At 36.7% G+C, this 11397-nt stretch overlaps 1 protein-coding gene across 4 annotated transcripts; it reads right to left on the bottom strand.

Annotated features, from left to right (window-relative positions):
• Positions 1-1270: 1270 nt before the first annotated feature.
• Positions 1271-10904, bottom strand: LOC144650259 (uncharacterized). 4 transcript variants are annotated; one of them, XM_078509930.1, is made up of 12 exons: positions 10641-10904; positions 10003-10065; positions 9486-9548; positions 7889-7951; positions 6323-6385; positions 6001-6063; positions 4401-4463; positions 3904-3950; positions 3461-3521; positions 2716-2751; positions 2164-2210; positions 1273-1554 (listed from the first exon to the last, which is right to left on the bottom strand). In XM_078509930.1, exons 2-12 carry the CDS (start codon positions 10033-10035, stop codon positions 1512-1514), a joined length of 582 nt encoding a protein of 193 aa, XP_078366056.1. In that variant the 5' UTR covers positions 10036-10065; positions 10641-10904; the 3' UTR covers positions 1273-1511. The 4 variants fall into 4 exon arrangements, with proteins under 4 accessions (XP_078366057.1, XP_078366058.1, XP_078366056.1 ...); XM_078509929.1 differs by lacking the exon at positions 10641-10904 and having other exon boundaries at positions 10003-10622; XM_078509931.1 differs by lacking the exons at positions 9486-9548; positions 10641-10904 and having other exon boundaries at positions 1271-1554; positions 10003-10624.
• Between the last annotated feature and the right edge of the window lie 493 nt (positions 10905-11397).

Here is an 11397-nt window from a genome sequence, read left to right as displayed (position 1 = left end):
TATTTTGTATCTGCTGTGGCTGAACAGCCAAAATAAATCCCAGGAACTAAGATAGCTTGGATCAACTTTGGTGAAATTTTTTTTATAAATATGACACTGATTGGAACAAGATTCTTCGTACGTGATTAAGCGGAAAGATGGTTATTTTATTTTCCCCTGGCATGTTATACTCACCTGATTGTGATGTAAACACAGGCACCAGCAGTTGTTGGCCTGCTCATCATTTCTTTACACTGATCAGTTTGCCTACCGTGTTTGCATACAGGACCAAAGCAACCCACAAATTACTGGAGGGAGAAGAGCCAGTAGACCATGAGTCAACCCACTTAGCAAAGTAGTGACAAATATTGAGGTCCAATTAGAACAAATTGCCTACGTACCTATCAGTTGAATGTTGTTTACAATACCGTAGTTTGCCTCGACTTCGTCAAGAAAGATACGTTTTCCAGAAAATTTGCAAAAACATGCAAACTTCAAAATTCCGGGGTTTTATGACATCATGTCAGCTGGTTATTCAAATTTCAAAAATTCTGGGTGGGAAGGGGGGGGGGGGGACTCCAGCGGCTCTCCTTTTTCCTCTGCCATGCCCATGGTTTACTAATGTTCTCTTCCTGATGTTTCCCTGTTGCTTTAACCTGGGCTTCGTTGTTCAAAACTCTGGTTAGCGCTAATCCACGATTGAATAAGCTAATCGCGATTAAATTTTAACCTGCGATTAGATGCCTTCCTCAAAACCCGATAAGCGCTAACCAACAATCAAACTAAGGGTTAAATTTAACCCACATCGCTTGGTGGGTTTCTTCTAAATCGGCCGATAACACTGGAGAAAATGGCTGACTTGTTGTTTGTGAGACAAAGACGCATGCTAAGTTATCAATGCAACGATAACATACTCGGTTGTTGCGATCAAGAAATAAGACCTGTGTCAAATAAATGGCTGCCTGTTATTCTGAAATATCGACAATGGACAACCACTAGGATAAATGTACATTTAAAGATGCCATCGATTAACAAACTTGTCTGAGCAACGAATCATCAAGACCAAAAAACTTGTGAAGTGTTGTATATCTTATTGTACACAGTTTCTTACTGTGAAAGTTTCCTTTAATATTCATTGCATCATACAATTACTACGTAGTAAGGTTTCTTACGTGTTCAAAATTCATCCTCAGGGAGGAAAATCTCAAAACATCAATGCAGAAACAGTACATACCCCACATTTGCAGAATATAAAAGATTAAGCTATTAAAGACATTAAATGCCCAATCGTTGTCTCATTGTTGGAACAATGTTGTGGTTTTCATATAGACCCTTCTCAAGGAGTGATCAATAAACACCTGATAAGGCGTGTTTTTTATTTACAATCCATCACAAACGTTACAAAATAAATGAAATTCAATGAAAATATTGTACAAATTGCTTGAAAACTTAATGTAAAAACAACAATGAGGACATTTTTCAACCTCAATGTAATAACGTTAATCGTTCGACACAGAAAATAATATTTTTGATCATGGTGGTTTAAAAGTCGATTGCTGGGTTAAGGCGTTCAACCTAAAGAATAAGAGCATACATAAAGGTTAGTAGGAGGTAATTATTATTCTACAAACTTTGACTTTTCTTTCAAATTCGAGATGCATCGAATAGACCATTTTCAACTCCTGTGTGCTAACTTTGCTAATATTCACCAGTTATAATTTCCCAGCTTTCTGAAGGTTACTGCTTGTAATGTTGGATTATACAAAAAAATACAAAGGTAAACTAAAACTCAGAGACAATTGAAACTTTTTTACTCCTAAGAGGCTGTCGCAATATAAGTTAGCCTCTCAAATATGCTTTAAAATTATTTTTTGAACCGCTGTAAAATGTTACATTCGTATAGTCTACCAACAGTTTTAATCAATTTTCTCATAAACATTTCTAGTTTGTTAAGAAAGTAACAATCTTCTACTCAATTTGTCTAATAATGAGAAATGAAAGCTATTATGACTACTTCTAATCGGCATTGAGCAAAACTGATAATGACCTTGATTTAGAAGCAAACTTGGGATCTGGCTGATAACTATACCTCACCCAGCGGCGAAGCCTTTGTACAGAGATAACGTAAGCCTTAAATGAACTTTAAAACCTTAGGTAACTTTAATTTACTATCATAAATCGTACCTTTGTCGCAGAACGTCGTTTTGCCATTTATGGTCATTTGCCATTTGCTAGAACAGAGAGAGGTCATTCTTTAAAGAGAATACTCAATATAAAGCAATTTTTGCCTGGCAAGTTGCAAATTTGTGTTAAGACAACATTTATAACCAGTCGCATTGCAATAGAGTGATTTCATTTAACCCGTGAGACAATATATACCACTTTGTGCGTAATAGTCGAACGGAAACAAAAGAAAACATTGGAATTTGTGTCTAATAGTATCTAAAAGTATGATAACTATTTCACAGGTTATCTGAAATCACTCTAAAATGTTAATTGATCTTGAGGCAATATTTTTCCATTCCAAAAAATTCTTAGCGATTTTAAAATATCGCACAACGAATTTTTAGTGGTTTTCTATCAATTGATCTGCGTATAAAAATATTGTAACGAGCCTCCCCCCTCCCTCTGGGTGTGTCCGCTGGCGGTTGCTCATGCCGCTGTGGCTGTGTCTGCTTCCTCTTGGCCTCTTCAAATATCTCTATAGGAAAGCAATATGCCAATTATTACACTTACCAAGTAAACATTTGCCTGCAGTCTGACTTTGTTCAGCTATATTTAAAGCAAAATCGAAAATTATTCATACTAAATATAGATAACGGTGGCTAAGAAGCTATTTCGTTGCTATTCTGGGACAATCGTCTCGTTTGGTAGTATAGCTGTTTCCGCCTGGGCCCTCGCCGGGCTTTCCCGGTTTCCTGCTGCCTGGTTCCCCCCCTGTGGGTCTGTCCTCGCGGTCCCCGCGTTTCGCCGGTCCCATTTCACCTGGGTGGGGGGCACTGTGGGTGTGTCTGCCCGCACCGCGCGCCCCGGCCAGCCTCCCCGCCGTTCCTCGTCGGCCCTACCATGGCCACCCCCTCCCTAGGTAGTATAGAAGTACAACTCTTCGCTTTATAAAACAGAAGGTCAGTTATATTGGTGCTGGCAAAAATGAGCCTTCTATTTCCCCGAACCAAGGAATCTCATCTTGGATAGTGTGAAAATAATTTTTCAACTAAATTATTATACTACTACTAATTTTGGAAAGCACTTTCATCCATATAAACCTAAAATCGCACTATTAAAGCCAATGTCAATTTGAACTTTTCCTTGAATTCCCCCCCCCCCCCCCCCCCCCCCATACACTTAAGAACAACTTTCCTAGTTCGTCTACTTCATAAAAAACCCCGTGTCCACTTCTTCAAGTCCTTGTCATAAAACGTTATATTCGAGTTCATCTTGTTTTAACTAATTCATAGCAATTGAGCATCATTATACTCACTTGATCTTTTCGGAAATTGTCTTGCTGTTGGCATTCCAACATCAATTCTTTGTAATGCTTTCTATTGTATTTGGAAGAAAAAAATTGTCTTAAAGGGGCTGTGTCGTTGATCATGTGGGAAATTACCATCAAACTCAGTGAAATATTAACATAACATCGTAAAACACCAAAGGTACATTTCAATACGGACAGCAAATACTAAAGAAGGTGCGGATGGCCAAAAGTGACAAAGATTGATACCAAACCGCGACACAGTCCCTTTTAATTTAAGTTCTTAATAAGAAGGAATATCAACTCAAAGTTAATCCCACAAATAACACACGAGTGTTATCTACTGCGAATAAATACAGACAAACATCTTTCATGCAAAAAAGATATATATTTGGTGTAGTAAATTTAAAGAAGTAAAATGTACAAAAAAGGCTTCGGCAAATGTCACTTACCGTAATATTCTGCAGTTCTTGCAATCCTTCCTCTTCGTTTCCAACACCTGTCATAATATAACCAAGTCATTACACTTTGAATTTAGAAAAACAAAGGTAAATACATGTCAATTTGTGAAGAATGTAGTTGAGTGTAAGGAACGATTTCTCTAAGTTTTTTCGCAATCACCAGGAGGCTGCAAGGTAGAAATGTATTCAACCTTACATCTACTGTTTTACCAAGCTCTTCACGACGACTGAATCTTTTTTTATATGCTTACTTCTGCACTGTTTACTAGTTAAACCAGCACGAAATAACAGCAGGTTTATTTGAGCAACATGGCTACGAACACCATAACATGCGACTAGGACCTCTGGGAAAAACTTCCTACGTAATAGCTCACGTCACAACTGCCATGGAGAAAGAAAATCCTTAATGTTTAAAACATTTGTTTCTTGATGTTTTAAAGTTGGATGTTTATGACAAAGTCAAGAAATGAGATTCGAGAAACCTTTACCTCGATTAGTGCATTATCCACTTCCTTTTTTCGTATGGAAATCTCGTTATTCAAGGAGGCAATCTACAACAATAAAGTTCAAAATTTATAAACTTCTATAACTTTTGATAAGGCCGATTACCAAAGATTAACAGTTAAACATTTAACTTCGGAAACAAGTCAGAGCTCTGGATATCAAAAAGGATCTGTGGACCTTCCAAACCACTCGATCGATGAGTGATGAGATTTTTTCGTTCAACCCAAAGCAGCAATGTTAAATAGCATGTCTTGTCCGACAGTGCGGCTGCTTGAACCTTGGAACTTGAAAGAAAATAATTCCTAACTGGTTGAAAATATTCTTGTAGTCCAAACTTAATAAAAACTTAGAGTTAAAATTAATTTTATTAGTTAAGAGTTCAGTTTGGAAGTAAGCCTAAATATACTTCCTCTCCCCCGGGCTGTCCCGCTCTTCCTTGTCCGCTCCGTTGCTCCCGTCCCGCGCCCCGGGCTTGTGGCTTCCGTGCACACAGCCTGATCGTTAAACAGTAGCAAAAGATAATTTCTGACAGCCACATTTACCAAACTATACCTTGTTGTAGCCATTTCCCAATTTCTTTTTTAGTATTTTAATACTAAAACGAATAGATGACATATAGATCACATATCACATATAGATCATGTCGTTAAATGATCAAGCAATTTTAAATTGAATGATCATTTAGCGTCGTGATCTATAAAGAACCACATCTCACTGATTATAGTTCATTGTTTATAGATCTGTCATGGATTTTTCAGTCTACTGAACTTAAGTTAAAGGGAGGGCAGAGCCTTTTAAAACATCTCTTCTGTGTCCCAATAGCCTGATACCAGGCATCTTCGAAGGTTTTTAAGCCCACCTTTTGAAAATGCGAAAGTTGCGAGAAAGACACGCAAAAAGAAGAAAAGGCCTCAGTCATATTTTCTTCTCGCTTGGCTGTCTCAATCCTTTCGCGCTTCCCAAATGTGCACTTAAAAACTAGACAGGCGCCTTTTACGCGACCAAGTGCCCATCTGCAATAAGCCACATGTCACTGAAAGTGCATGCTTAGCCTGAGGGCAGGCTTTCTTTGGGGCAACGTAGTCCCGAAGAGAACCATCGCCCTGGGTAATTTTTGTTATGATCCTTTTTTTCTACAAATTCAGTCATTTACAATACTGCAAAGCATTGCATAATTGCATGACTCGATGTGGTCAAAAGATACCACTTCTCTGTCCCATAGGCCGTATCCCCGAGAACAAAGATTTCAGTCTGCATCTGCGCCCTGTATATGTTATGCCATATGTTTAATAAAATTTATTTATCTCCATATTATGTCCCTTTAAGCAACCGGTAATTCGCTGTCCCGGGACGTGTTTTCAGTTGGCGAATTGCCGCTGTGCAGTAATGTTATTAAAAACATCCACTTTTATACTTAAAGTAACCGAATGATATATGCTGAAGTTTTAAGTTTCAAATGTAACTCTCCATATCTTGCTTTATTTTGATGAAATGCGAGGGTTGTAATGCCTATTCACCATTTATTAAGCTAAAAGACACAAAATATCTATATGAGAAATGAACTAATTCAGCACAATTGTTTACCTCGTTTTTCGTCTTTCTCAGTTCCTCGTCTTTTGAGATTATCGTGTTGTTCAAGGACGCCATCTAAAAGAAACCAGATATTAGCGCCAACGTGTACCATGTACCGCAGGGATTTCCAAAGAGCTATTAGCTCTTATGGAAATCTTTTATACTTGAAATAACTGACTGAGCTATGCTGAAGTATTAAGTTTCAAATGTAACTCTCCATATCTTGCTTTATTTTGATGAAATGCGAGGGTTGTAATGCCTATTCACCATTTATTATGCTAAAAGACACAAAATATCTATATGAGAAATGAACTAATTCAGCACAATTATTTACTTCGTTTTTCGTCTTTGTCAGTTCCTCGTCTTTTGAGATTATAGTGTTGTTCAAGGAGGCCATCTAAAAGAAACCAGATATTAGCGCCATACGTGTACCATGAACCACAGAGATTTCCGTAAGAGCTATTAGCTCTTATGGAAATCTTTTATACTTGAAATAACTGACTGAGCTATGCTGAAGTATTATGTTTCAAATGTAACTCTCCATATCATATGCCTATTCACCATGAATTAAGCCAAAAGACACAAAATATCTATATGAGAAATAAATTAATTTAGCACATATGTAATTACTTACCTCGTTTTTCGTCTGTGTCAGTTCCTCGTCTTTTGTGATTATTACGTCTTTTATGATGGACTCCATAAAAGACGTAATAATCACAAAAGACGAGGAGCTGACATTAGCGCCAACAGATATTAGCGCCAACGTGTGCCATGTACTACAGAGATTTCCATAAGAGCTATAAGCTCTTCCCAAAAAATGAACCTTCTACTCCGTTCAGTGGTTAGAACTTGTTCGAGAATGTAACCTTATGACTATTGAATAAGACAAAATCTTTAAACAAACCACCTTTACGTCATTCACTACATCCACCAGAGAAAAAGAACTGGTGGAATAAGAACTCATTGAATAGTATTCAATGGAGCGATCTGCAGAGAACCAAATGTTACTGATTATAGTTTAACTTACTTTAGTAGAAACTCAGCTGTGTTCTATAGAAATAATCCGCGAATCTGATTGGTTCTCCCACTGTTTTCTATTCGCCGATAGAAAACAGTCGTCCGCGCGAGTAGCTCTTTAAGCGGTAACTTTCTTGATTTTTGTCTTCAAAGTGCACAATATTGTAGGTTTTGGACTGCAATCCTTTAGAGTTAGTACGTAGCTAAAGAGGTCATCTGGATTGCAGGAAGTCACTAGAGGTATTTCTTCTCTACCTAGTCCCATTGAAATTCCACCTCCATTTAGACATTTCTTTCAGGAAATTATTTCTAGTTTGCTCTTTCTTTAATGCTTGGTTTTGTATTAATACAGTGTAAGTGAATAAAGTTATGACCTCATTCTTGGACAGTGTCAATTTTTTCTTGGTCGTTTCATTTTGATAGCTTAACCGGGCTAGAATGCCCGGTTAAATTGACAAAATGAAACGACCAAACTATTAGGAAGCGAGGAGTATGAAGCAATTTCAGTCAAACCAACGCATAAAAAAACGCTAATACTCTAATCTAGGCCTTAAGATTTTTTCTTTCAACCAGCCTACCCTCCAGTCTTATCTTATTGCCCTCCAAATTCACTGATCCTTATAACTTTATCCTAAACTAACATCAGCCTGCACTCTCTGTTACTTACCACAACATATCTTAAAATGATTATCCGTTCTTAGTTATTGCCAATTTCTTCTTCATCTTTTCACTTTAACAGTTTTTTAAAAAATACCAAAATGAAAATATGAAGAACGAAATCGGGCAGCCTGAAAATCATTACTCTAATTTTTTTTCTTATCTAGAAATTAAAAATGTAAGTCTAAGGAAAGTCTTATATTTTAGATACATGTCGAGTCATTACCTCGTTCATAACCGTTTCCAATTTCATATCCCTTTTCTTGACCTCACCCTCTGACCTGGCCAACTGAAACATACCAGACGATATCAAAATCGTTTGTCATATTCATAGTTCATTGGCATCCCTGGTGACGCATTACATATAATTGACAGTTGCTGAGAGCGTCGAACGAGTAAGGTCGAACCCTACAACCCACCACTCTCCCTACTGCACAAATTCTCTTGGCATACAGTCTCGAATCCTGCTCACCAGGGGGTCGCTGCCCAATACTTAATGCTAAGAGTGAGTGAGCAAGGGGGATAAGCCATAGAGTAAAGAAAGAGCTAAAGGGGGCCGAGATTTAGTGTCCGTTGTCCGTATTAGAGAAGGTCCATTTAATAAAAAATTTTTAAGTAACAATTTTGTCGAGACATCAGAAGTTGTCCGTTATAAATGAGGTATCCGTATTAGAGAGGTTCCGTACAGAGAGGTTCGACTGTATCTGCAATTTGTAATGCGTGAAAAAAAATTACCTCCTTCTTAAAATGCAGACCCTCTTTATCCATGATTTCTATTTTTAGTTGGCCTTAGCTAAAGGAAAAATAGACATCCATGATGTCTATTTTTCCTTTAGCTAAGGCCAACTAAAAATTACCAAATACACAATATTTTAGTTTAAATACGTAATGGCTTCAGATTTAAATTACAGCATGTATGTGTACTTTGTAATTTGTAATGCAAATCGGCCAACTCACAAGCAAGCAAGGCTTGGAACCTCCTTCTCGCATCTTGAAGTTCAATTCATTCACGCCCCTCGATTGTGATTGGTAGATTTTGATCCGTTTTGTTTGTTTGTGTTTTTAATTTTCAAGTTTCGTTAGCAGTCGCCATAATTATTGATTGAAGATTGATGATTGAAGGTAGCGAAAACGCAATCTTTAGTCGGGCTGTTGAATATGCCATTGAAAACCGTAATAAAACAGAACAAGATTTTTCTTATAACGTTATATTCATTTCAGTCTCACTTTTTGTTTCAAAAATGAGATCTGTTTAGTAAACTGGTAAATAATAAACAGTCTCTTCATGTTACATGCAAACAAGAAACGCTCAAAATATAAGAAACATTCCTCGCATGAAGACACTGAAAAACACAGAGTTACTAAGTTACAAAAAGAGCGCTATTATTGAACTCATTCTCTTTGCATCTAAGGCAGTCTCTGGCTACAATCGGATTGGTGTATTACGTTACTGCTATCATAAATTTCTAGGCATCTAGAAGCTTTACATCAGTGTTTGAATCTTCAAGTCGTTTTTGGGTTTTGGCTTCTTTATCCCCCAATAAGGCTATCTATAATAGACAGCCTTATCGAAGGATAAAGAAGCCAAAACCCAGAGTATAAGGAATGCGATATTAACGCTAAGCTAAAAAAAATATTGCATTCAACTTAACATACATATATAACATCGAAACAGTGCTAGCAACTAGAAGACATGCATTAACCTAATTCTTACTGCTATAGTGTTACTTTTTTAGAAGAAGTAATTTATTAGAAATAGGGGGACTTGACAAACATGTTGCAGAGTGAAATGCCACAAGTTTCTAAACATCTAGTAACTTTACCTCATTCAAGGTGTTTGCCAACTTCCTGTTGCTGCTTACGACTTTGACTTTTAATGCAGAGTTCTAAAAACGGAATGTAAAATATATGCAGGCAATAATTGCTTGATGTAATGAGTAGCAAGCCCTGTCCTGGATCCCCCAGGGCAAGAGGGTTGGCTGGCTGGTTGGTTGGTTGGTTCGTTGGTTAAGTAAGTAGCTTACTGCAGCGAGAAAACTTGAGTATTTTCAGTAATAACTCCAACAGAAATAGCTTCTCTTAAAAATCTGAACTAAAATAACTGGTTAGTTGTACGGGAAAATTTATAATTCTGTCTCGGATCATAAAATACCACTTATCTGGAAAATGAAAGAAAAATCTAAAACATCACTAACTTAAGTTAATAAGTAAATATTTCCTTTCTTAATTAAGATAAATAATTTTTACGCATATTTCATTTGTTCTTTTCTTTGAACACAATATTAGAGAGGTTAAGTATGACGTTTACGGCAAACGCCAAACGGCAAAAATCTTACTTACCTCTTTCTTAAAATGCAGACCCTCTTCGTCCATGATGTTTATTTTTCTTTCAACTAAGGCCAACTAAAAATAACCAAATACACAATATTATTTTAAATACGAAATGGTTCAGATTTGAATTACAGCATGTATCTGTAATTTGTAATGCAAATCGGCCAACTCATAAACAAGCAAATCGCAAAACCTCTCGCATCTTGAAGTTAAATTCAAAAGGTCACGTCTCTGGATTGTGCTTGGTAGATATTTTGATCCGTTTTGTTTGTTTGTGTGTGGTTTTGTGTTTTTGTTAGTTTACAGGTGCGACAGGAAGTAAAAATACAAAATAGAAAAATACAAATTTAAATTGAACAGAACCGGATTTTTCTCACGTTTTGTTTCAAAAATGAGATCTGTTTTGTAAACTGGTAAATAAACTTTAGCTTCGTACAGTCTCTTCTTGTTACATGCAAACAAGAAACGCTCAAAATATAAGAAACATTCCTTACATGCAGACACTGAAAAACACACAGTAACTAAGTTACAAAAAGAGCGCAAATGCTGAACTCATTCTCCTCGCATCTAAAGCAGTCTCTAGCTACAATCGGATTGGTGTATTACGTAAGTGCTATCATAAATTTCAAGGCATCTAGAAGCTTTACCTCAGTGTTTGCATCTTCAAGTCGTTTCTGGGTTTTATCTTCTTTTTCCCTTAACTCTTTCAGTGCTAAAGTCGACTTTTGTCGACATTTGGAGGAGCAGTCAATGAACCACTTGTGACGTCATTAATTTAAAAGTCAGCAGATTTTGGTGATAAGTATCTGATAGAGCTAGGTTTGACCTTTTCAAAGAACTATTCATTTTGCGTATCGGTCGCATCCTAACAGAGCTAATCGAGAAAAAGTCAATCACTTTTTAGTGCAAAATCGGTGCTTTAAAAGGCCAAAACACCTGTAAAAGATCGATGTCCTCTTGACAGGGTTTACCAATGTTTTTATCAAAACTTTTTTGGTCTAAAGGAAGGATGGATACAGTAGAAAGTGGTGGAAATAACAAAGCCAAGAGAAACGAAAGGAAAAGGAGCAAGAAAAAAAATGGAAACAATTTCGCAAAAAAAATAACTCCCTTTGGAGTTTGTACTCTACCCTTCACAAAGGCTGTCTATAACGAAGAAATATTCATACTGATAGTTAATAATTAATTATGGTTTGGTAGGTAGGTAGGTACCAAAAATTTAAGGTGGCTCTGAAACCGCTACGGAGAATTTGTTTTAACTTTGAAGAAAGTTGTATACAATACAATACAATACAACACTTTATTTAAAGTGGGAAACATGCTTAGCTTAGAATAGCTAGTTTACACGTGTTCCACTAAAATAAGAGATAAAAGAAAACTAAAATAGAATCTATAGGAATGTAA

The sequence above is a fragment of the Oculina patagonica genome, chromosome 4, assembly GCF_052425735.1.
Source record: "Oculina patagonica isolate OP01 chromosome 4, crgOcupat, whole genome shotgun sequence".
Taxonomy (NCBI): Eukaryota; Metazoa; Cnidaria; class Anthozoa; order Scleractinia; family Oculinidae; genus Oculina; species Oculina patagonica.
The sequence above is the reverse complement of the archived record's forward strand: the minus strand, read 5'-3'. Positions and strand labels throughout refer to the sequence as shown.